At 31.0% G+C, this 27,369-nt stretch overlaps 1 protein-coding gene across 1 annotated transcript in view; it reads left to right on the top strand.

Moving 5' to 3' along the window:
* Positions 1 to 27,369, top strand: part of LOC113376752 (sodium/potassium-transporting ATPase subunit beta-1-interacting protein) — a 61,546-nt gene that overhangs the window by 6,492 nt on the left and 27,685 nt on the right. The window contains exon 2 of the mRNA XM_026616794.1: positions 15,413 to 15,550. Within this exon, the coding sequence (XP_026472579.1) occupies positions 15,413 to 15,550 (138 nt within the window). The remainder of the gene's footprint in view (positions 1 to 15,412; positions 15,551 to 27,369) is intronic.

Below are 27,369 nucleotides of genomic sequence, written 5' to 3'. Positions count from 1 at the left end.
ACGGTTTTTTCCTCTCCATTTACTGCAATTTTGTTGATCGTAGGTTGAATAGAGCACATGTGAACAGGATTTGACAAATTAATTCACTTCAAATATAAACTTAAGTAATAATGTATATAAATTTATTAGTGAGAAAAATGTAATTTAGATATAAAAATTACTAAAAGCCAGTTGAAATATGGTACAAATATATAAAAATTATAGGCAACATTATTAAAGCCATTATTTTGGGTAAAAAAACCAATGTGATATTGTACCTTTACAGGGAATGCTATTTATTAATTCTTTCTGGATTTGTTATACCCTTTAAAAGACTTCAATTTTCAACACGTGTAAATTATGCTATAAATCACAAAGGCAGGCGATGATTTTTTGCGTGATACATTTGGAAAGTCAATGTTTTAGTCGTGAATAAACAAAAAATCATTCATTTTTACATCCACACCTACAAGTTTGACTAAAAAATTGTATAACCCTTGACATTAAAATAAATTGAGCTATTGGAAATAAATTTGTGGTTTAAATTGCAGTGTTTAATTTTTATTATATAATTTTATTGAACATATTTCAATATTTGTTAAAGGAATAATTAAAGTGTTAACTGTGGGAATTGAGAATCATCATTTTATTTTAAGCCGCTCTACAGTCACTCATTTATTGATGTAAATCATAGGTTCCCAAACCTGTTTGTGTCGTGGACCCCTTTAACTTTGCCATGGACCCCTTATTTAGCCGATATCGATTTTTTTTTCATTTAATTTATTTTTGTATTATACATTCAAAGTAAAGTCCAAGTGAAGACATAATTGACTTCATAATAATAATAAAATGAGTATTAATGAGGTGTATTGTGATCAACAATCGTGACCTCTTGAAAGCTATCATAGACCCCTGAGTGTCCATATGGACCACTTTGGGAATCACTGATATAAATAGTAATTCGAAAAACAATAATTATTAATTTTAACTGAACGGTAAATATTAGTACAGGATATTGAAAAAATGCAGAATTGGGTACAGGACAACGTCTGTCGGGTCATCTAGTATATATATATATATATATATATATATATGTATGTATATATCTTATATATAAAAATGGATCGCAAAATGTGTTGGTAAGCGCTTTTCTTCTTTTCTTCTTTAATCGAGTAGGCAACCCAATTTGTAAAAAAAACAATGATCTATGTCATGACATTTTGTGTAGTTTTTGATAATCTAATTTTGAATATATTTATATAAACATAGAATTATCTTTTTATCAATTAAGCTATATTAGCGGCCAAAAACATTGATGTAAATTAATTAAATTTCAAAATTCAAGAACAAATTACAGGCGAATCAGTTGATTCGGCAACTAACCAAGACGATCCACCGGAGTTTTTAAATTCGCTGGATTTGCTAGGATTGTCACCTCACAATCTTCAATTAACGGTTGGATCGGCAATTATAATGTTGCGAAATATCGACCAACTATATTCAAAGGATAGTATAAAACAGAAGATGTTCTCGCACCATGCATCCCAATGCGTTTATGGTATCATTAAGTGTTTGTGGTGATAATTTAGAAAACCCATGTTTCTCACATGGAAAATTGTATGTTGTTTGTTCCCGTATTGGAAAACCATCAGATTTGTTTGTCTATGCGCCAGGTAATCAAACAAAAAACATCGTTTATCACAAAGCACTATTATGAAAATTGAACTGATAATTGAATTATGATTTACATTATTAAAATTACTTACTTTTAAATGTTTATAGTATTTTATTTAATTATTTTTAATTCACACCGAATTATTACCAGGGTGACGTTCTGTTCAGGATAATTTTTTGCAAAGAATAGAAAAGAGGTAGGCACAAAACACCGCCACATTACAATTTTTTTTGACAGGACGAAGTCTGTCGGGCCGGCTAGTATATATATATATATCTACATACATTGTCTATATATATATGTATAAGTTTAATGTTTATATTGCATAGTGTAGTGCACATTTCATGGATTATCGACTTTTCTGTTTTTAACACTAATAATAAGATTAGCAAATCTTAAGTACTTTTTACTTCTTACAGTTACGTCATAACAAATTTTCTTTCCTTGGTAACTTCCCGTAGGGTAGTTATAGTAATGGGCCGAAAATCGAAAATGAAAATTTTTAGATTTCTCGACGTTTTGAAGTTTTCTGAACATTTTGGCATACCTCAGAAAAAAAGAATGTGTGTGTGTGTGGGCGCACGGATCAACCAATTCGAATGGCTTAAAAAACATTCGATTCCTATTGATAGGGAGATGTGCTGATTAGTTTTTGGCAAAGGCAGGTCCAACCATTACGGAGATACGGAGCAAAGAATGCAGAAAATAGAAATTGAGATTTTGAGAGAACGGAGCATCCGATTTGAATGATCTCAAAAACATTAGTTTTGTGTGATTAGTTTTTGGCAAAGGCAGGTCCAGCCGTTTCGAGGATACGGATCTAAATGTACAAAAAATTGCAGTTTTTGAGAGAACTAAGCATCCGATTTGAATGATTCAAAAAACTTTATGCTTGTGTTGACGAAACAATTGCTTTTAGAAAAACAATTAACTTTTTTTTCATTTTTTTGTGTATCGAAAGTAATTCAGATTTCAATTTTAATTCTTACTAAAGTTCTAAAGCTCACTTAAATAAATAATTTTAACTTTTCAATTCAGTTTATATAATTATTGTAAGCATTAGACAATGTTAACATATTTATTTATAATAATCTATTTGAAAGCATTTAATATTCCTCGAACATTTTGTTACGGTACGGGAAGTTACAGCAATTTTGTCTTAACACTTTTTAACTTCCCGTAGGGTAAGTTATAGTAGTCGCAAAAAAATCGAAAATGAAAATGTTTATATATCTTTACGTTTCAGAGGTTTCTGAACATTTTGGCATACCTTAAAATTAGAAAAAATGGATGTATGTGTGTATGTGCGTGTATGTGTGTGTGCGGATACAAATTTTCGTCGACGATTTCGGGAACACGGATGAAGCGATTTGAATAATTCAAAAAACATTCGATTCGTATTGATAAGGAGACGTGCTGATTAGTTTTTGGTGAAGGCAGGTCTAGCCGTTCCGAAGATATGGGGCAAAAAGTGCCAAAAACGGTAACTCAGTTTTTAAGAGAACGGAGCGTCCGATTTGAATAATTCAAAAAACATTTTACTTGTATTGACAAGATGAAGAATTGATCAAATTTTGATGAAGGCAGGTCTAGCGGTTTCGGAGATCTAACCAAAAAAGTAAAAAAAAATGCCATTTGGCGGTCAAAAATGATCATTAGGCATATGCACATCAAATCAGATATTTTATAGAGATTTTAACAATAAGTAAAAATTTTGTTTACATTCCTATGGGTTCCCGTACCAATGTTTACGCGTTAGACGGCGACGCGGCGCTTACGCACTTCGATATTTTGTCTTTATGCAGCTAAAGCAGTACGATTGCTTTGAAAAAAAGTTCAGAATTTCCAAAATATTTCAAAATAAATGATTTAAGATAGAATGATTTAATATGGTTCGAAATTTCATTAAGAGTTTCAAATCATTGATCAACTTTTATTGATTATTATTGATTATTTTTAATTACTCGAATTTTGAATTGCGGTACGGGAAGTTCCAGCAATTTGCCTTAAGGCACGATTGCTGGATAAGTTGAGCATAGGGGCAAGTTGAGCAATCGAAATATCCCGAAAACTATTCACTATCCGTTTAGGCATTATATGGCGGAAAGATAGAGTTTTTTTTTTTTTTTTTTATTTATTATTTAATAGACAATCAGAAGACAAAGTTTCTATTAGCCTATGTGATAAATTATATTTGGCGTTTAGAGGTCTCCTCCATTGAAGAGATCCTCTGCTAGAATTATTCTATAGCTGTCTGTATATAATTTAATATTGCAGGTCCTTTGGCCATTTCTTCTTGAGTCTTCTTGTTTGAACCATTTTGTTGATAATTTGTATTTCAGCGTTCGAATGATCATCGATTTTGTTGTGATAAGAACAGCTCCGGGTCTTTATAATTTCATTTACAGTTTTAATTTCCAGGTCCCTGTGGATGGTCTCATTAGTTACGTACCAAGGCGCATCTACCATTGCCCTTAATATTTTGTTCTGGGTATGCTGTATAATTTTTATGTTTGATGCACTTGCACATCCCCATAATTCTATTCCGTAGCTCCATATTGGTACTAGTACAGTTTTGTATATTAAAGTCTTGTTTGCGTATGACATTTTCGATTTTCTGCCAATTAGCCAGTATACTTGTTTGAATTTTTTCATTGTTTGTTTGCTTTTTTGTTTGATATGGGGACCCCATGTGAGTCTACGGTCTAGATGAAGCCCTAAATAATTAATGCTGGTACTAGGAGGAATTTCGATGTTATTTATAAATACGGCCTCACAGTTTTGAGTTCTCGTTGTAAACGTGATATGTTTTGATTTGTCTTCATTTATACTTATTTTCCATTCTTTCAGCCATTCTTCAAGTGCGAATAGATGTTCTTCTAAGTTTAGAGATGCGATTACTGGATCTTGATGTGTTGCCATGATCATTGTGTCATCCGCGAATGTACCCGTAATTGTGTTGTTATGTGTTGGTAAGTCGTGTGTATATACTGTGTATAAAATTGGTCCTAATACACTACCCTGTGGTACTCCCGATTTTATTGGATGAAAATCTGATACTGCATCTCTTACCCTTGTCCTGAAGTATCTACCAGTCAAGAATGACTTCAGTATTTTATATAATTGATTTGGTAAGCATTTTTTAATTTTGGCTATCAATCCATCATGCCACACTCTATCGAATGCTTGTTTTACGTCGATGAATACCGCAGAGCAATACTCACTGTCTTCAAAAGCTTTGTGAATGATTGAAGTTATCCTATGAGCCTGTTGTATAGTGGAGTGAGATTGTCTAAAACCAAATTGATGATCTGGTATCGCGGTAAGATTTTCTTGGATTCTTACTAGTAATATTTTTTCCAATAGTTTAGATATAACCGGTTGAAGACTAATTGGTCTGTATGAATTAGCCATATGACTAGGTTTACCTTGTTTTTGTAACATTATTACTTCGGAGTTTTTTAGGTTCTTTGGCCAATATCCCAAACGTCGTACTCCATTGAATATATAAGTCAGCATTATTAGACCTTTTCTTGGCAGTTCTTTCAAAATTTTAGCATCCAATTGATCAATTCCTGGACATTTCTTGTTATTTAAAAGTGAAATTTGTCTCTTAATTTCTTTTGGTGTAACCTGTTTAATGTTTTCAGTAGTGCCTTTTATCTCATTAACTTCATCAGATACTCGCGGTTGTTGACTATTTTCATTTGGAGTAAATACGTTTCTTAGATAGTCCGCAAACATATTCGCCTTTTCTTGATCACTCCTAGCCCATGGTCCTTCCGAATCTAATCTTATTGCCGAGTTAGTTGTTATAGGTCTTCTAGTTTTTTTAATTGGTGTCCAAATCGTGTTATCATACTTGTTAAGACTAGTAATATAGTTCATTATGCCAATTTCTCTCCACTGTTTTAATTCATGTTTAAGTTTTCTTGCCAAATTATTGTATATTGTTTTATCGTGCTGGTTATGACTTCTTTGCCAGACATTTCTTGCCTTTCGTTTATCCTTTATAAGCTGCCTAATTTCCATTGGTACGTTGATTTCCAGTTTATGTTGCGCTAGTTCTGGTGTGGCAAACCTAGCGGCTTGTTGAAGAGTACTTATAAACTGTTCAGTTATTTCGTCGAGATCGTTTTCATTTTTAATTCTTACTTTAAGGTTGATTTTTGAATCAATTACATTTCTGAAACACTCCCAATTCGTTTTGTGGTTGTACAGTTTGCGTTGTACCTTCCGTTTTATTACATTAGTATTTAGGGTCAAAATTATAGGCGTATGATCCGAAGATAAGTCTTCATTACTTTCTATATCAATATAATTACTTGAAATATTTTTTGTTATAAAAAAATCTAGCAGATCCGGTATCTTCTGTATGTCTGTTGGCCAGTAGGTGGGACTCCCAGTTGTTATTATGGTATAGTTTTTCTCATATATTAACTCTGCCAGTTGTTTACCTTTTGGAGTCGTAAGTCTTGAGCCCCATATTATATTTTTAGAGTTGAAGTCACCACCAACTATAAATTTATTTCCTAATGTTTCGAAATATTCTTCATAATCGTTTTTCTTTAGATTATATCGTGGAGGGCAATAGATGGCTGAAACAATCATATTGTGTTCGAAACCTTTTATTTTAACTGATGTTGCCTGTATATGGTTTTGTTGATATTTCGCTAACTCATAGTGTTCTATTGATGATTTTATTAGAATACCAGCCCCAGCGTGTGCTGTGTTGTCAGGATGATTAGTACCATAAAAGTTGTAGAATGGAATTTTTATGTATGAAGACTCTGTGAGATGAGTTTCGCTTATTAATAAGATGTCAATCATTTGTATTTGAAGAAACATAGTTAATTCATTTAGATGATTTAGAATGCCATTTGCATTCCATTCAGCAATCCGCAGTGAGTTAGCCATTATTTCTTAGCCAAAATAGTGAGCATCTGCATGATCATATTATTTTGTTCCATGAGTTGTTTAAACATATCTCTAAAACTGTTCAAGAAATCCTGTAGTACCGTACTTGTTTCGGGCCCGCTGGTTGCGTTTCTTTGTTGATTTCGGATGACTTCCGAGTAGCTCATGTGATTTGTGTTTCTGATGTTAATATTTTGACGACTTGTGTTTGGATCATGAATATCTCTCGTATCATGTGATTTTTTTGTTGTATATGTTTTCTTGTAAGCAGTGGAGTACGCGGCCTTGTATTCTTCGCAACCTCTGTAATTTGAGGGGTGATCTTTACCGCAAAGTGCGCACGTAGCAGGCGTACTTTTTAGTTTTACGCAAATTTTTGAGTTATGATTTTCTCCACATTTGACACAAGCAAATGGTCGATTGCAATATGTTTTGCAATGACCATAATTTTGGCATCTTGTGCATTGTATTAATCCTTTTCTCTTTTTGGGCGCTTCAATTACTACAATATGGTTCAACAACTTCGTGATATTGTAAATTTCTTTATTATTATCAGAGGGTTCCAAATCAACAAAAAACATGTTGAGTGGCTTTTTAGTTATATACGATCTCATATTTATTATATTTCTGACCTTGTGATTTTTCTTCTCTAGTTCCGTTTTTATTTGGTTGATATCGTATGTATGATGGATATTTTTGAGTACCACTCTGTACGCTCTTTCATTTCTAAGTTGATAAGTATGATAAACAGTACCTTTTGTTTTGAAAAAGTTTATAAGCAGCTTGTATTGCTCGGGCTGTTGAACATTTATTTTCACTGTATCGTCCGACATTGATTTTGTATAATATTGTTCTCTGTTTATTACACTATTAATATCAGATACCATATCAGAAAAATTATTTACATTATATAGAAATATAGGAGGTGGCCTTGTAGTTTTCTCGGTGTTATCAGTTTGTGTTTTTGTTGTTTCGGACGGATGACCTTTGTTTGTTTTTAATGCATCGAACCTGTTTCGAGTCGGCGTTATGTTTACATTTTCGACATATTTATTAGCCGATGTGCGTCTGCGTTTGCTGCCTGGTTCTATTGTTTGCCAAGAAGTTGACGGAACTATTTCGTTCATAATCGTATCGTCTGATTGATTTTTTGGGAAAAATAAATATCCCGCGATCGCTAGTAGCCGATGGACAAATGAGTGAGGCTCAAGGGCGTTTTGTTTATTTTGAGACCGAAAAGTAAAAAAGTAATTCATCACGAGTTTTCGTCTGGTTTAGTCAAATGTTATTTATTTTTAATCAGATAAATGTTATTCTTCCATATAATTATAGTACTTTTAATATGCACAGAGATTCTGGGTATAATTCTAACGGTTTTTCTAAAAACTCACTTTTATTTTGAAATTCCGAGTTGGGGTTAGTTGAGCATAGTTGCTAAACTTGTTCTGTCACTAAGACAATTACCATTAACTTCCAGAAATTGATTATTATTTTTAAGATTTAAGCTAAGTTTATGAATAATGATATAAAGAAATAATGATTTTAAACCAAAATACTGAATATAATGGAAAATAATTCCTAACTTAATTAATCGTTAATTATTCAAAGCAAATTACTATAAGTTTTGTTTTCTCTGTCAATAAAGACTATAAATATAGAACTGGTTATTAAAAGCTTATTTTATTTCATCACTAATCGACATTGAACCTATAATTTTATTATACTTCTTTACTGCTCAACTTGCCCCACCTATGGGGTACATTGAGCATACTTGACTTTTTGTATTTAAACAGCTGTAGCGTTTAAATTTTACTTATTACCAAAAACTAGTATTGACACTTTTGTTAAGCGATAAACAACAAATCCATTAAGCCGTATAGCAATTTATTGAGACTTTTCATTGAGGAGCTACATCCGTTTAAGTAAAAATTTGCTCAACTAGCCCCGCCCTACCCTACTTGAAATGTTTGAAAAATCGATTTTTATTTTTTTGCATTTTCATTAAGGGTAACATCTTGAAAATATTCTCTGAAAATTTCAAGTTGATCCGATGATTACTTTTTGAGTTATTGGACTCTTACCAGCGCGTTGACGCAAGTGGAGAACTCGATACTTATACTCAAGATCATTCTCCCTCACCTCCTGATGTTTTAAATGCTTTCAAACCCATTTACGACGATCTCAGCAATGATAATTTACTTACAAGATGTGTAGTTCAAGATTAAATCCATAATCAGAAAAAATTAAAAGCTTCAACCAACTAGTGTAAAAAATATACCTAGAATACTAGTTCTACTATCGTACAAATTGCTGAATACATATACATTATCATTATTATTGATTATGGATACCCTAGAACCTAATTGTGGGTATAATTCTCATTGGTATGCTGTAAAATTGGATGCTGCACGTGTGAAAGTGGCAGATCAGCGCGTCAACGAGAACACTCTGGAGGCCAGAATGCTTCGTAGGCAACAGCAAATGGAAATTTTGGAAACTTGCACAATGACTGATGAACTATTATATGGCCCAGAAATGGATGACTCAGTTTAAGTAATTCAATAATTCGAATTTCTGAACGTAAATCCAATGTGAAACTTTAAACGCGTTTTTCTCAAAACTATGTTTTTTGAAACGGTGACCACTGTAACTCGAAAACCACTTATTGTTAGTAAATTTTAATGAAATTCATACAGCTTTTAGAACACATAATAAACTCGTGCCTGATCGAAGGATTTTTATTTTTTCAAAAATTTGAATTTTTTAAGACCAATTAACTGTTGATTTTTTACCCAAAAATCTAGATTTTTTCATTCTGATGCTGCCATTTTGTTAATTTTTGCAAAAAAAAAAGAAAACCTTCGATCCGGCCCGGGATTAACTATTCATAAAACTATTTTTTTAATTTGATTGATTTTAGATGAATCTCCAAGGAGTTATGATGGTCACCGCCAGGACCGTTTTTCGAAACAGGGTCAACAAAAACAGCTATAACTTTGGGAATATTGATTTTTTTTTCTGAAATTTTTGTTACATCAATCAAAACATTGTATAATAATGCTGTATTAATATTTTTGTAGAAAAACATCGTTTAATAACAAAAAAAAATACTGAAAACACTCATTTTTTCGTGCCTGCAAGTACCCCTAACCTCTTAAGACAGAATTCCACTTACAACTAGTTGATTCTGTGCTGGCTGGAAACCAGGTATTGCCAGCCCCCCGTTCTTAACCTTTACTCCAGCGGGAGCTTCAGCATTATTCCTATTCACTCTTATTTGCCAGCAAGAAGTTGCATTCTAAATTTGCAAATATAATAGGTTATTTTTTTCATACATATTTTGTCCGTTTCAACCTCTCAATTAATATTTGTCTATTTATAAAATAACAGTTTAACAAGGGAAAAGTTTCTATTTAGTCACGTTTCAGAAATTGCGGCCGAATTGGATTTATCTTTTACATTTATTATTACTTTTTTTTCTACGATTGCACTTTCACTGCAACATGTATTTTCATCGGCGATGCAGTTAAATATAATATTGTGAAGTAAAATAGAATTCGTTCTACTTTCCCAATTGGCTTTGAGTCAAATATTTCTCTTGCAAAGTAATGCATTAGGTTACTAAATGCCCTGGATCTGGAATTTTGATGGTTTCACGAGAATAGTTTCTGTCGAACGGCTGTAAAGTCTTAATGGCGTCACTGAATATAATGTAAGACAACAGAATTAAGTTTAGAAGCTTTATATAAAGGATTTTTACAATAATTATATTTTATCATAATTTTAATTTTAGCTATTATTTCGTAAAATCTTTTCAAAATTTAAAATCATACATTATATATGTGTGTCGATGGCTGTCTCTTTATACTCATCCTATGAGGTAGAAAGCGATAGGTGACAAAAATTTGGAAAATATTTAAAAAGCATTTATATAATTAGAAATTAACTGGGAACATTACTGGACATAGTTTGAAAGTTGATTGTTTGATACGTATTACTTATTGCGATGTTGTACATTTGGTTTATACTGTATAATTTTTTAAAGTCCAACATGACTGGATTTCTCAGGTAAATAATGTAATTTTGATTTTGGATTTGTTGAATTATTACAAATAAAACTCGTTATAATAAGTGGCATTTTGCTAGAATTTTCCGATATGTGTGAATAATGAACTTCATCAATAAGAATTTAGCGGGTTTTAGCATTTTGACGATGGTAGTTTGAAATTTTGACGCGACCCATTTTTCCACTTAATCAAACCACTTTTAAAACCATAATATTAATGATGTTTTTTAAGATCATGACCTTTCATCAAAGCAAAATTTCATTAAAATTGTGATAAAAGATTTTTTTTAACAATTACGAAAAAACAGGCTGGTAATCTTTACCAAAAACTAATCACCATGGCATCCCAACTGATACCTTTCCACCCGTTTTTACATTTTCAAAATCATAAAAGGTGGATAATAAGATATTTTGCACTTACCTGCTAACTCTTCAGAAAAAGCTTGGTCAATCGTCGCAAAAAAAACAAATCAACGCGAGCTATACCGAATGGTTTTTAGATATTTGAAATCAAAATTTGAAATATAGAGACTGATTCTGCCGCATAACAGAAAAATGCTATGGCAAGGTCATGTTACGCTCCAACTTGCATACATCATACCACTGAATCATACTGAATACTGTCAAAATGTCATGTACTTGCTGTTCATTCAGGCATTCATTCAGGTTTGATACATAAACTGCAACGTATGTTATGAAGCTGGATCAGAAAGACCCTGTTATCTAAAATCGTTTTTTGATATTTGTGCGGTTTCTAGGTTAGGTTTTCTGATAACCTGGAAAATACGCCTGACTGCACACCAACCACATGGCTTTTGTTAATATTTAGTATGGAAAGATTTTCATAACTTGGCCCTGCCATAACATTCTTCTGTTATGCGGCAGAATCGGTCCCATAATGTTAGCGAGTCGGAAGGCGAAAACATAAATGTACTTTGTCGAAATTACGATGACAATTGACAGTAATAAATATGATAACAGGGCCTGAGGCCTCGTTCCAATTATAATATAATAAAAATTAAGGCTAAATTTAATATTAGTATTGTAATATGTAGATATAAAATATTGTAGCATAATGTCAAAAAATGTATCGAAGCTTTTCGTTAAGGTGCAAAATTTACAGTTTATAAGTTCAAATTTTAAAACTTTTTTTTCTCACGTCCTATAAGCTGTTGAGCTAAAACTTTTTACTTCGTATTTTTAGATGGTAAACCAATGGTTAATCCACCCATATTTGATGATTTTATCATTAGAATTATTGTAATAGGGCCGACTTTTTATTGGTGCAGCAATGCCAGGCTATTTTCACTTGAAAACATATTGCTATCTATGTTTTGAAGTGAAAACCGTTGTCACTACTGCTTGACAACAGGCAGCTCGAAGCAGGTCTTGAATCCGGGACCTCTGAATCAAATCCCGCGGCTCTTAACCGCTTACCTACAGACAAACCCTATCTTTATATTAAATTAAATTATAATCTTAACATACTTTAATACTAAGATAATAGTAACTCACACAAATGTACTGTCGATTTACAATTTTACAATTAGTATAATGATGTCATATTTTTAACTTCCCCTATGGCAAACTTGTAAAAGGCAGGTTCAGCCACTTCGAGAATGGAGCGTTCAATTTGAATGATTCAAAAAACATTATATTTGTATTAATGAAACGGAGAAATGATTAAATTTTTGGGGAGACCCAATAAAAATATAAAAAAATGCCATTAGGCGGTCAAAAATGATAATTAAACTTACGTACATCAAATTATCAAATATTTTATAGAGATTTCAATAATTAGCACATGTTTATATTTCTATGGTTTCTGTACCAATGCTTATTTTTTAGGCTGAGAGGTGGCGCTTCCGCGCTTCTTTATTTTGTCTCTGAGACAGCTACGCAGCGCGTAAAGTTCAAAAAGTTCAAAGTATTCGAAAAACTTTAAAATATTCAAAAAAAAAAAAAATCAAAATACAAAAACAAATAAATTTTTATAAAAAGTCATTCTTTTTTAAAAAATTTCAAAAATTATTTTTTACAGTTTTAAAAAAAATTAAATTTAAAAAAAAAGTAAAAAAATTGGTACGGGAAGTTCCAGCAATTTGCGTTAAGGCATGATGCCATGCACCACTAGTTACCATTGTGAAATAATGCTTAAAATGATGATGAATTTTTATCACAATCGTCAATTCTAATGGTAACATCGATATAGATTTAATCTTTTCGAACAATAATTATTTTATTATTTAAATAGAAGTAATGAAAATGAGTTGCATGATTGTAAGCGTCATGTATTTACTAGAGTATTATTAATGTTGTTTTTAATTTAGTGTGTCAAATGTCAAAGTCCTCAATAAATCAATTTCAAATAAATAGTTAACTATTACGTAATTTAAGTTTATACAAGTTATTTATTGCGTTTTCGTTCTATATTTATGCTCTGGCTCCCCAAAGACTGTGCTCTTATAGGCATAATTATACTTTTATTACTTTGACGCTTACGATTATTAGAATATAAATCAATATAAATTTTAAGAAACTTATTTGACTTTACAAAAACTTTTTCATAAGAAAATAAATTTAAACTTTGTTAAGGGAATATACTCCTATTTATTTTCCAGGAACGTCAATTATTTAATCAATTAGTTGATTTATTATAATAGCAAATATAACTCACTTTTGTATATTATAATATTATTTCTAACTTTTTGTAGGGTTATAGTTATAGTAATCGCAAAAAAATCGAAAATGAAAATTTTTATACATCTTTATGTTACAAATATTTCTGAACATTTTGGCATACTTTAGAGCAGTGTGTGTTTGGATACTAATGTTGAAAAAGGCATTCGATTCGTATTCATGGGGAGACGTGCTGATTAGTTTCCGGCAAAGGCAGGTCCAGCCGTTTCGAAGATGGGGCAATAAGTGTCAAAAATGTTGACTCAGTTTTTGAGAGAACATAGTGTGACGAAATGAAGAACTGGTTAAACTGATTTTAAGGCGGCAGGTTGTATGGTTACGGAAATCTAATAAAAAAAGTAAAAAAAATATCACAATTAAACAGTGAAAATTATAATTAGACACATGCACATTAAATTATCAGATATTTTATGAAGATATTAATAATAATACAAATATTTACACTTCTATGGTTTCCGCACCAAAGTTTTTCCGTTATACCGCTTCAATATTTTGTATCTAAAACAGCTACGTTGCACGAATGCTTTGAAAAGGAGTTCTACATTTAATTTGGAATTTCAGAATTTTAATTTTCGGTACGGAAAGTTTCAGCATTTTTCCTTAAGGCACGATGTCATGCACCACTAGCTGATTTTCTTTTTCAATAATATCATTTATAAATTGTTTCAATGCTTATATGCTACCGTAGACTTTATCCATTCATCATTGTGTGGAATAAATGTTCAAAATTAAAATTGTACATATCATAGATATGTATGTTCTATAAATATATAATGCAGACTTGACGATTCAGAGTTATCGACGTTTTAAGTCATTCTGAATTGTTCAAAGTTGTAAAAATTGTTTATGTGTTCGCGCATATGTGTTTAAGTGAAATTTGAACTTCCGTCGACATTTTCTCAAAAAATAGCTGAGTTGATTTTGAAAATTTAAAAGCCGTTCGAACTCGCATTGACTAGGTTTACAAAAAAATACAAATCACTACGTCCATGTTTTTGCAAAAAATACTGAACCGATTTTCTAAATTTAAAAATCCTTCGTAAGATATCAGCTGGAGGTCGTGCTGATTAGTTTTTGACAAAGATTTGAATAATTCAAAATCCGATTTGAATAATTCAAAAAACATTCAATTTGTAATGATGGGAAGAATCTATTTTAATGACTTAAAAGATTTATAGAAATATAAATATAAACGAATAATATAGAAATAATTTCTAATCAATAAACTTACGGCACAAATGTTTTTTTTTTGTTTTATTATTTTCAAGGCATTTTTTTTATTAAATCAAGATTTGTACTACGATGTAACTTTAAAATGTTTATTTATCTATGCCGATTTCTTTGTTGATATCGGTACACGTACAACGTTGACGCCGGTACGCATACAACGACAGATCTTTTTTCACATACACGACCCTTAATCACAATCGACCCGTATAGAAATGATATCATCGAGAGCGAATACAAATTATTGACAGTCAACTCTTATCTTATCTGCCGTAACACACTTCCGTTGTATTTGTACGGATTTACACCCTAGTCGCGCCTAAAGAAGTTTTACTTCAAAAACTATCAACGGCAGAAAAATTTTTTGTTATTGATTTTCAAACATTGCCGTTTATTTCCTGATTACTACGTCGTAAAAATTAAGGTGATGGCCGGTTATACATCCTTTTTCTCTACATCCAAATACTGTTGTTAAAATTCTTAACTTTATTTATTTTTTAGATATTGGTGATGGACTTTTTCTTCCGTGTACCTTTAAGCCCCTCTCCACCCCGCAGAACGTTTTCATATAATATGTAATTGATAGCTAATTGTAATTTGTAAAATCAAACAGATATGTCTGTTTATGAAATTATTAAGTGAGCTATGAAATATTTTTCATACTATAATATTTTAAAAATGAACAACATAAAATTAATAGAAATCAACATATGTTCAAAATGTATTTAATCTTTGCTCACTTCACTTTTGTGCTTTAGGTATAACTTCTAAATCTGTAGATCTATATAAGTATATATACAATTGTTTGTATGGCATGTTAAAAAATAAATATTTATTTTTATTTTCAGATATTCACAGTCGAAAGGCAAGTGTTTGACTTCTTGGGTTACATGTGGACGCCGATTCTATTAAATTTCTTCAATATCATATTCGTTATATTCGGATTCTTTGGAGGGTTTCAATATCGCCCGAAGTATATAATTAGTGTGAGTATATTCATTTTAATTGATTGATTAAATATAAAATCGGTCGATAATTTAATCTGCAATTTTAAATGGGGCTTCTAAGTATTTTTTTTATTGCAACAATGGTATTTATAAATCAGACATCATTTTAATACACCTTTAATAATATTTATAATACGATTTCGTGTTAATTATTGTATTAAGTTAATAGTATGTATCTTATTTCTCATTTTGTATGTATTTATAGTATAAATATCACATATAGTACTGTATTCACATAAATATAATATAATATAAATATTATATTTAATATAATATTAAGGGAATATAAAGGGTATTGGCTTGTTTTCATACATGATTTCGAAAAACTCCGATATACCAAATTTTAACTCTCTAGCTTAATATCAATCGCCCAGATATCATTGAAAATATGCGAAAGTGCCCTTTTTTTTAAAGTAACTTTTTGTCGCAACCGTAAAAGATATCAACAAACAATTAACGCTACTCTATTCACAATATTTTATATTACAAGTATTTATATATTTGTAAACGTGTATAATAATTATATATATACATATATATATATATATATATATATATATATATATTAATTGTTTAATATGAACAAAACAGCACTCAGATTTTTGTATCACAACTTTATTTTATTATTACAAACGTTTCGAGACTAAGGTGTGCCTCATCATCAGTGTAATTTCAATAACAGTTATTTATTACTATATATATATATATATATATATATATATATATATATTTAACCTATATAAATATATAGATATAACCAGTCCCATTATATCTTCAACCGGTCTACGAACAACACATTATCCAATTGTGATGTTTTAAATTAGTCTTTCGTGAAAATATTGTGTAATTACAAGTTTAATGTTTATAATACATAGTGTAGTGCATTACCATATCCTGATACCATGGATTATTAAAATTTTCCAATTTAACACTAATTGTAAGTACTATTTACTATTTTATTTTTATTTTTATTTTCACTCCAATTCAATTGTTTTTAGTTTTTAATTAACTTCCCGTAGGGCAAGTTATAGTAATCGCAAAAAAATCAAAAATGAAAATTTTTATATATCTTTACGTTTCAGAGGTTTCTGAACATTTTGGCATTAGTGCAGTAAACGGAGCGTTTTAGGTCTGAATTTTTTTACTGTGCTCCGAATTTCATGAAATTTTGGAATTAGGTTCATCTTACCCTCAAATTCAAAAGTGAAAACAATTTGGGTTGCGCCATCACCCCCCGGGGGGATGACCCCCCTTCTCAATTGTGTAATTACATTTTTTTAAAATAACGTCGGAAATCGATAGAAGAGCTAATTATAATAAAAAAATGTCTTCTATAGTTTATCAAAAAAACTAATACTTTTCAAGTTACTGGCCACTAAAGATTCATATATTTTTGGCGTTGTTCTTCGTCTTTTTGCAAATATCTCCTAAATTATACATTTTAACGAAATTCATGTAATGAACAAATTAATGTCAATAAAAATCTTAATAAATCGGTATTACATAAAGTGTTCTAGGAAAAATATTAAGCAAGATTTGAAAGAGCAAAGTCGTTTTTTATTTCGTTCAAGATTTAATTGTTGTATTTAAAGCAATCTAGTGTCGAGGTTTTACATTTTATGCATTTCGGTGAAATTGGGTTTTATAGTGCTCAACATAAGCTTTAAAATGAGTGCTGTTACAAGTTTTTTGCGTGTAAAATGAGTGAGCTATCATGCAAATAAGAAGGCATATACGAAGTTTTTTTCTTTTAAATCATATGGTTTAATGAGCGCCATTTCCACCAGAATGAAAGTAATTCACATTCCATCTAGAATTCACTTCATTATAGACATCTTGATGGATTCTAGTAGATTCACTACTTTAGTACAAACTATTTTCAGAAAACTCACGATTTTATAAAAACTTTTTTTTCCAATTTGCGCGGTCGCGCAGTCTTTAAACATTCATAACTCTGTCAATTTTTGTGTGAAAGAAAAATAATAAAAAACAATAATAAGCCAGAAAGATTCCTTTGATTTTTATCTATAAGCTTTAATACGTATCTTTTATTCTTTTTGAGATATAATGAAAATAATTTCGATTTTTAAAAAAATTGAAAAAGAAAGTTTTTATAAAATCGTGAGTTTTCTGAAAATAGTTTGTACTAAAGTAGTGAATTTACTAGAATCCATCAAAATGTCTATAATGAAGTGAATTCTAGATGGAATGTGAATTACTTTAATTCTGGTGGAAATGGCGCTCATTAAACCATATGATTTAAAAGAAAAAAACTTCGTATATGCCTTCTTATTTGCGTGATAGCTCACTCATTTTACACGCAAAAAACTTGTAACATCACTCATTTTAAAGCTTATGTTGAGCACTATAAAACCCAATTTCACCAAAATGCATAAAATGTAAAACCTTGACACTAGATGGCTTTAAATACAACAATTAAATCTTGAACGAAATAAAAAACGACTTTGCTCTTTCAAATCTTGCTTAATATTTTTCCTAGAACACTTTATGTAATACCGATTTATTAAGATTTTTATTGACATTATTTTGTTCATTACATGAATTTCGTTAAAATGTATAATTTAGGAGATATTTGCAAAAAGACGAAGAAAAACGCCAAAAATATATGAATCTTTAGTGGCCAGTAACTTGAAAAGTATTAGTTTTTTTGAAAAACTATAGAAGACATTTTTTTATTATAATTAGCTCTTCTATCGATTTCCGACGTTATTTTAAAAAAATGTAATTACACAATTGAGAAGGGGGGTCATCCCCCCGGGGGGTGATGGCGCAACCCGAATTGTTTTCACTTTTGAATTTGAGGATAAGATGAACCTAATTCCAAAATTTCATGAAATTTGGAGCACAGTAAAAAAATTCAGAGGTTATACCCTTTTTTCCTCTCCGTTTACTGCACTACATACCTTAGAAAAAATGGATGTATGTGTGTGTGTGTGTATGTATGTACGTGTGTGTATGTATGTGCGGATACAAATTTTCGTCGGCGATTTCGGGAACACGGATCAACCGATTTGAATAATTCAAAAAACATTTGATTCGTATTGATAAGGAGACGTGCTGATTAGTTTTTGGCGAAGGCAGGTCTACCCGTTCCGAAGATACGGGGCAAAAAGTGCCGAAAACGGTAACTCAGTTTTTAAGAGAATGGAGGGTCCGATTTGAATAATTCAAAAAACATTTCACTTGTATTGACAAGATGAAGAATTGATAAAATTTTCTTAAAGGTAGGTCAAGCGGTTTCGGAGATATGGAGGAGCCATTTGGCGGTCAAGAATGATCATTAGACATATGCACATCAAATGATCAGGTATTTTATAGAGATTTTAACAATAAGTATACATTTTGTTAACATTCCTATGGGTTCCGTACCAATGCTTATGCGTTAGACATCGACGCGGCGCTTACGCGCTTTATATTTTGTCCCTATGCAGTTAAAGCAGTACGATTGCTTTGAAAAGAAAGTTCAGATCTTCCACAATATGTCAAAATAAAGAAAAAAAAATTTTTTCAAAAAAAGTAATTTTTTGTCTAATTTATAGTTTCTCAAAAATCTTATTCTTTCAAAGTAAATTTTTTTCAAAAATGTTAATCGTTTTTAAAAAAATAATAATTTTTGGTACGGGAAGTTCCAGCAATTTGCCTTAAGACAGAATTCCACTTACAGCTAGTTTATCTTTAGTTTCCACTGAATGAAGGCTAGGATTATAGCCGAAACGTATGGATTTAAAATAAATTTTTGAAAGAAATTCATATTTTTATTGATGTTATGCCCGATTACTAGACTTTGTTAATACATATAATATGTCAACATCAAATTTAGAATCAAACAATATATATATATATATATATATATATATATATATATATATATATATATAATTCTCCCGACGGATGTATGAATTCAAACCTCTCCTACACGGTTATTCGAATTTTGATGAAACTTTTTGGAATTTGTTAAGGAAAATTTTTAGGTTGTGATGAATTATAAAACTAATTGTAAGTAATATTGTGGAAATAAATGGAAAAAATGTAAAAAAAACAATATATCATTGTTCGACATTGAAAACATTTTCATAGATGAGAACTGCCAGAAATGTCAATTCACTTGAAATTTGAATTTTGGTTATATTATGAGTCTAGACCAGGCGTCGGCTAGCTTTTAACTGTGCCGAGCCACTCTACCAATATGATTCAAGGTGCCGCCTGAAATATATAACCAGGTTCTAGGGGAGAAGGATTATAACCAAATTTATCTTTTAAACATTTTTATTAACTAGTGGGGTGCATGGCATCGTGCCTTAATTCAAATTGCTAGAACTTCCCATACTGAAATTAAAAATCTTGGTACTGAACCCAAAAAAAATTACACAAAATATGTACACAGTATTAAAATCTCTATAAAATATCTGATAATTTAATGTACATAAGTTCAATGGGTGTAAAATTAGACAATGTTTGTAAACAATACTACAATGAGTGTAAAATTGCTACAATGGGTGTAAAATTACTACAATGTTTGTAAACAATACTACAATGGGTGTAAATTACTACAATATTTGTAAACAATACTACAATGGGTGTAAAATTACTAGAATATTTCTAAAATTACTACAATTGGTGTAAAATTACAATGTTTGTAAACAATACTACAATGGGTGTAAAATTACTACAATGTTCGTAAAAATACTACAATTGGTGTAAAATTACTACAATGTTTGTAAACAATACTACAATGGGTGTAAAATTACTACAATGTTTGTAAAATTACTACAATGTTTGTAAACAATACTACAATGGGTGTAAAATTACTACAATGTTTGTAAAAATACTACAATGGGTGTAAAATTACTACAATGTTTTTTTACCGCAATTTTTTACCGCAAAATGACATTTTTTAACTTCCCGAAGGAGAAGTTTATGTTTTCGACTCGCTAATTTTATGTTTCCTCGACGTTTCATTCTGATTCGAATGAGACCAAATTTGAAAAAAGTATGTGTGTGTGCGCGCGTGTATGTGCACAGATTTTTGCCGTAAATCGACGTTTTCTCGAAAACGGCTGGGACGATTTCAAAAATTTAGAAGCCATTTGATATATCTCGATGAGGACTAGCGTTTCTGAGGTCTAGGCGAGGTTTGTGCGCCGATCGACCGAGACGTTTCTTTATAAATAGCAGACAAGTGAAAAATTTTTTGTCTACGTTTTAGCCCGCAATTCTGAATTGAATCTGAAAATTCAAAAATCGTTCCAAAGATATTGGTTGGGAATCGTGCTGATTAGTTTTTGGTAAAGATCGGGCGGGCCGTTTTCTTGTAATAAAGTTTTTTAAAAAAAATTTTGACGATTTTTATGATTTTTTGATGGTAGATATCATAGTCTTCTAGATCATACTAAAATTTTACCGCCCTACGACAACTCGTTTAGCTTTAAAAGTTCGTCAAAGTTTGCAAAAATTGGTATTTGTCAAAATTAGACCTTTGATCGACGTTTTCTCAAAAACGCCTAAACTAAAAATCTACCAAGCCGTTTTCTTGTAATTTATTGTTGAAAAAAAAATTAAGCCGATTTTTATGAAACTTTCTTTGGCGATGTATATCATGGTCATATAGAACTTACTGAAATATTGCGGCATAACGACAAGTAGTTTAATTTTAAACTAGCTGTAAGTGGAATTCTGTCTTAAGGCAATTAAGGCATCGTGCCTTAAGGCAAATTGCTGGAACTTCCCGTACCAAAAATTATTATTTTTTTAAAAACGATTAACATTTTTGAAAAAAAATTACTTCGAAAAAATAAGATTTTTGACAAACAATTAGACAAAAAATTACTTTTTTTTGAAAAAATCAATTTTTTTTAATTTTTTTTTTAAATTTTTTTTTTGAAAAAAAATTTTTCTTTATTTTGACATATTTTGAAAGATCTAAACTTTTTTTCAAAGCAATCGTACTGCTTTAACTGCATAAAGAGGAAATATCAAACCGCGTAAGCGCCGCGTCGACGTCTAACGCGTAAACATTGGTACGGAACCCATAGGAATGTAAACCAAAATTATACTTATTGTTAAAATCTCTATAAAATATCTGATAATTTGATGTGCATATGTCTAATGATCATTTTTGACCGCCAAATGGCATTTTTTTTTTACTTTTTTCATTAGATCTCCGAAACCGCTAGACCTGCCTTTATGAAAATTTGATCGGTTCTTTACCTTGTCACTACAAGTAAAATGTTTTTTGAATTATTAAAATCGGACGCTCCGTTCTCTTAAAAACTGAGTTACCGTTTTCGGCACTTTTTGCCCCGTATCTTCGGAACGGCTAGACCTGACTTCGCCAAAAACTAATCAGCACGTCTCCTTATCAATACGAATCGAATGTTTTTTGAATTATTCAAATCGGTTGACCGGTGTTCCCGAAATCGTCGACGAAAATTTGTATCCGCACATACATACACACACGCGCACACACACACACACACACACATACATCCATTTTTTCTAAGGTATGCCAAAATATTCAGAAACCTCTGAAACGTAAAGATATATAAAAATTTTCATTTTCGATTTTTTTGCGATTACTATAACTTGCCCTACGGGAAGTTAAAAATCATCAAATTTTGAGAAAAAGAGTAGCTTTGTTGACGTTTGTTAAAATTAAAATTAGATGATTTACTTGGTATAACGATAGATTTACTTGGTCTCAATGAACATACTAAACCATTTACGTCTTACGAAAACTGGTTCAATTATAAAAATTATTGATTTGTGAAAATTTGCTTTTAGAAAATACTCCGAGTTAACGTGTTTGTTTGTTTTCAATTATGTGTAATAAATCCTCTCGGAAAACTCCTAATCACTCATAAATTAATTTGTTTATTATTGATTACGTCGATTATTTACACATATCGGGAAGTTCATGCAACTTGCCACAAGGCTAAATACCAATACCAACTAGTTTAACTTATTTTTATTGAAAGTCCATAACAGCTGGACATGCCTTCCCAAAAATTTTAAGTTGTTCATCTTGTAAATACAAGTAAAATGTTTTTTGAATTATTAAAATCGGACGCTCCGTTCACTTAAAAACTGAGTTACCATTTTTGGCACTTCTTGCCACGTGTCTTCGGAACGGCTAGACCTGCCTTCGCCAAAAACTAAACAATACAAATCAAATGTTTTTTGAATTATTCAAATCGGTTGATCGGTGTTCCCGAAATCGTGGACGAAAATTTGTATCCACACACACACATACACACACACATACATCCATTTTTTCTAAAGTATGCCAAAATGTTCAAAAACCTTTGAAATGTAAAGATATATAAAAATTTTCATTTCCGATTTTTTTGCGATTACTATAACTTACCCTACGGAAAGTTAACAAATAACATAAACTAAACAACATTAATGCGAACCTTGTCCCTGCACATTTTTTCTTAATATTACAATATCCGGGGTATAATATGTAACACACAAGATTCTGAATGTTTAGTTGTTAAACGACTTATTTGTGAACTCAGAATATGTTTCATGTGAGAAAAAATTTGTTTACAGAGATATGTGGAACCAAAAGTTGAAATGATAACGCATGCAATTTTCTTTAAACAATTAAATATTTCCGACAATATCATCCAACAATTTAATTTTCCATGGAGTCATCTTCCTGATTTTTTCGTAATTCCTTAAATTTTGTTTTCCATAATTCTAAAGATATTAGTTCCATAATTTCCATTTCAAAATCATCAACATTCATCCACTCGAAAATTGAAAAATCAAACGGTATTATTGATGGATCTATGAAATCTGGTTTTATGAGGAAGGAAAATTTAGGCACATAAGCTTCAAAGTCTTTGCATCTGGAAAATTCATCTTTAAGTGCTTCAATTGAATTGAATAGATTGAATTACATTAGCGAGCTACATTAGATAAATAATTATATTTCAACATTTTTTTTATTTAAAAATCACTTCGTCTCGATATATTTGCGATTGCCCTGATTATTTTGTAGAGTGCCATGCAGAATGTCGTCGCGTGCCAAGCCTGGCACGCGTGCCGTAGGTTGCCGATGTCTGGTCTAGACCAGTGTTTCCCAACGTGGGGCGCACGCAGATGGGGACAGACCTAGTTTTCAACCTTATTTCCCTGGTGCTAGAGTTATGATATTTCTCCCACGTTGACCTAACTATCTAAAAAGATTTACTTGAATTTGAATTTTTATCATCACTTTATAATAAAATTACAACTACCTATTATAATCTGAAAACGATATATGCCATAAACTGCTTATATAAAACTAAACATTATAAAAGAGAATGTTGCGGAATGCAATCATTCTTAGGGTTATTTTAAACTTTTCAAATTCACGAAAAATACCAAATAATTAGGTAAATCAAGCTTCTGACTGCTTGGCACAAGTGCTTTAAGGCCAGTGACATGATATGACTTGAAATATGCACAAGAAAAGTGATATTTACTACTAAAGTTAATTGCAAAATTTAACGCGAACAGAGTTTTATATAAGGTTTTAAAAATTGAAAAATCGAAAAATCCTAAATATGACGTGAGTTTTTCACTCACTGTCGGTAACTATGGCTAAAGATGGAATTAATTTAAAACAAACTATTTTTTATTGTATTCTTAAATAGTACAAGGTTGGCACTAAGTGCGGCTTTTACTCTTAAAATTTACTCTTAAAAATTCAAATGATTATTTAGGTTTGTTCAGCTGTCATTCAAAACAAACATTTCAGTCATATTTTGCATTTTTACTTTTGCAAAGGGAAAAATGATCTTCCCATAGGTGCAATTTATGGTGTCGAAACCTTAAAAAATAGCTATGTTTAAATTAGTTTGGAAAATGTCATTCTGGTGATTTTTACTCAAAGCTGTTCTGATTGTCCAGTTAAAGTTTTGGACAACCCAAATAAAGCAATAATCGATTCGACTAATAAAAACAATTTGGCTATGTTTGAAAATTATTGGGGCTTGGTTGAATTTTTTCCACATCCACCAAATTTAAAAAAAAAAAACATGATGGTGTCAAATTGTGCCTAATAGCCCGAGAGCCAGTAACAGATTTATATGACCAAGTTCCTCTCAAGTGATAATTGGTAAAACGCATCAGAAAATCGAACTATAAAGCCTCGTGAATCTCAGCTGAGGCTCTGTGGGGGGGATGAGCAGTTGTAACCTCCCACGCTTGAAGAAAAAATTAACATATAATTTAGTTTTTGATAAAAAAAAACTAGAAGTTTTATAAACTTGGGACAATGATGCTTCTTGGAAGATAACAAAAGGCCATCGATCAAAATGGTATACAGAAGAAAGTTATTTAATTCTACGCAAAAATTGTCTTCGATTTTCTAACAAAAATGCGCATTTACTTAGTTGCTAACTTGATAACTAGAAATTTCAGTTCCGGTTAAAAGAAAAAAGATTTAACAAAAAAAGATATATAAAAATTAGATATAATTCCGTTCTGAGTTAAGAAAATGTTAACTAGCTAAGTAGACGTTAAGAAATGGCTTTATGAAGAAACTGAAACCAAATGCCCAAAAGTAATCGTATGTACAAAAATTTGCTATAAGTTATTTATAAAAAGGAAATAGACTTGAAATAACATGAAGTAGAGACTCAGGTTTAAAACGCAGTAAGTAAAAACCTAATATAAAATCTTTGTGCAGCATGCAAGCTTAAGTATCGCAGCATTAAATAAATTTCGAAAAAACAGTAAAAAATTAGTTTGAAATTTCCGTTTTTTTTGCTTATTCTGAAATTTTTCTTTGATGCTTAATAACAATTTAATAGCGAACAAAAAAATGTAGAGGGGGGGCATAACATTGTTATAAATCTCAATGTGGGGCGGGGCCCAAAAAAGGTTGGGAATCACTGGTCTAGACAATATTAAAATATAATATTTTCATGATTATGAATAAAAGAAAAGAAATGTCTACATTATTATTGACGAAAAGCAACTGAGATGTGCAGATGAAATTATATAATTCAGTTTGACAGATGTAGAAAATAAAATTAATTTAAAAAAATATATATATATATAAGGGCTGTGATCTTGTGTTATATGTTGAATTCAAAGCCGGTCGAAAATATGGCATAATTATTATTACCAAATATATTAACAAAATTATATTAATGTTGACACGAACCATTCTACTGATATAAATATTGATGTTGATATTTTTTACACGTATTAACAATATCTGTGTCAATGACCACAATATCAAGTAGTTAGCATATTGGAAGTAAATAATATATAATTGATACCTACCTACCTATGCCTAGTCTCAAGCACAAGGGCAGACAATGAATCCATGTTTTAGTCATGGCCAACTGTATTTGGCTTGCTCGAGAGTTAGAAGTCCAAATAATTAACTTCCCGTAGGGCAAGTTATAGTAATCGCAAAAAAATCGAAAACTAGCTGTAAGTGGAATTCTGTCTTAAGGCAATTAAGGCATCGTGCCTTAAGGCAAATTGCTGGAACTTCCCGTACCAAAAATTATTATTTTTTTAAAAACGATTAACATTTTTGAAAAAAATTGACTTCTAAAAATAAAATTTTTGACAAACAATTAGACAAAAAATTACTTTTTTTGAAAAAAAAAAAAATTTTAATTTTTTTTTAAATTTTTTTTTTGAAAGAAAAATGTTTTCTCTATTTTGACATATTTTGAAAAATCTAAGCTTTTTTTCAAAGCGATCGTACTGCTTTAACTGCATAAAGACGAAATATCAAACCGCGTAAGCGCCGCGTCGCCGTCTAACGCATGAACATTGGTACGGAACCCATAGGAATGTAAACCAAAATTATACTTATTGTTGAAATCTCTATAAAATATCTGATGATTTGATGTGCATATGTCTAATGATCATTTTTGACCGCCAAATGGCATTTTTTTTTACTTTTTTCACTAGATCTCCGAAACCGCTAGACCTGCCTCTCAAAAAATTTGAACAGTTCTTCATTTAGTCAATACAAATACAATGTTTTTTGAATTATTCAAATCGGACGCTTCGTTCTCTTAAAAACTGAGTTACCGTTTTCGGCACTTTTTGCCCCGTATCTTCGGAACGGCTAGACCTGACTTTGCCAAAAACTAATCAGCACGTCTCCTTATCAATACGAATCGAATGTTTTTTGAATTATTCAAATCGGTTGATCGGTGTTCCCGAAATCGTCGACGAAAATTTGTATCCGCACATGCATACACACACACACACACACACACGCACACACACACACACACATACATCCATTTTTTCTAAGGTATGCCAAAATATTCAGAAACCTTTGAAACGTCGAGAAATGCAAAAATTTTCATTTTCGATTTTTTTGCGATTACTATAACTTGCCCTACGGGAAGTTAATGAAAATTTTTATATATCTTTACGTTTCAAAGGTTTCTGAACATTTTGGCATACCTTAGAAAAAATGGATGTATGTGTGTGTGTGTGTATGTTTGTACGTGTGTGTATGTATGTGCGGATACAAATTTTCGTCGACGATTTCAGGAACACGGATCAACCGACAACCGATTTGAATAATTCAAAAAACATTCGATTCGTATTGATAAGGAGACGTGCTGATTAGTTTTTGGCGAAGGCAGGTCTAGCCGTTCCGAAGATACGGGGCAAAAAGTGCCGAAAACGGTAACTCAGTTTTTAAGAGAACGGAGCGTCCGATCTAAATAATTCAAAAAACATTTCACTTGCATTGACAAGATGAAGAATCGATAAAATTTTCATAAAGGTAGGTCTAGCGGTTT

The sequence above is a fragment of the Ctenocephalides felis genome, unplaced genomic scaffold, assembly GCF_003426905.1.
Source record: "Ctenocephalides felis isolate EL2017-DRISC unplaced genomic scaffold, ASM342690v1 CF-g0.4_SCAFFOLD_01886, whole genome shotgun sequence".
NCBI lineage: Eukaryota > Metazoa > Arthropoda > Insecta > Siphonaptera > Pulicidae > Ctenocephalides > Ctenocephalides felis.
This window is presented reverse-complemented; position numbering and strand designations above follow the sequence as displayed.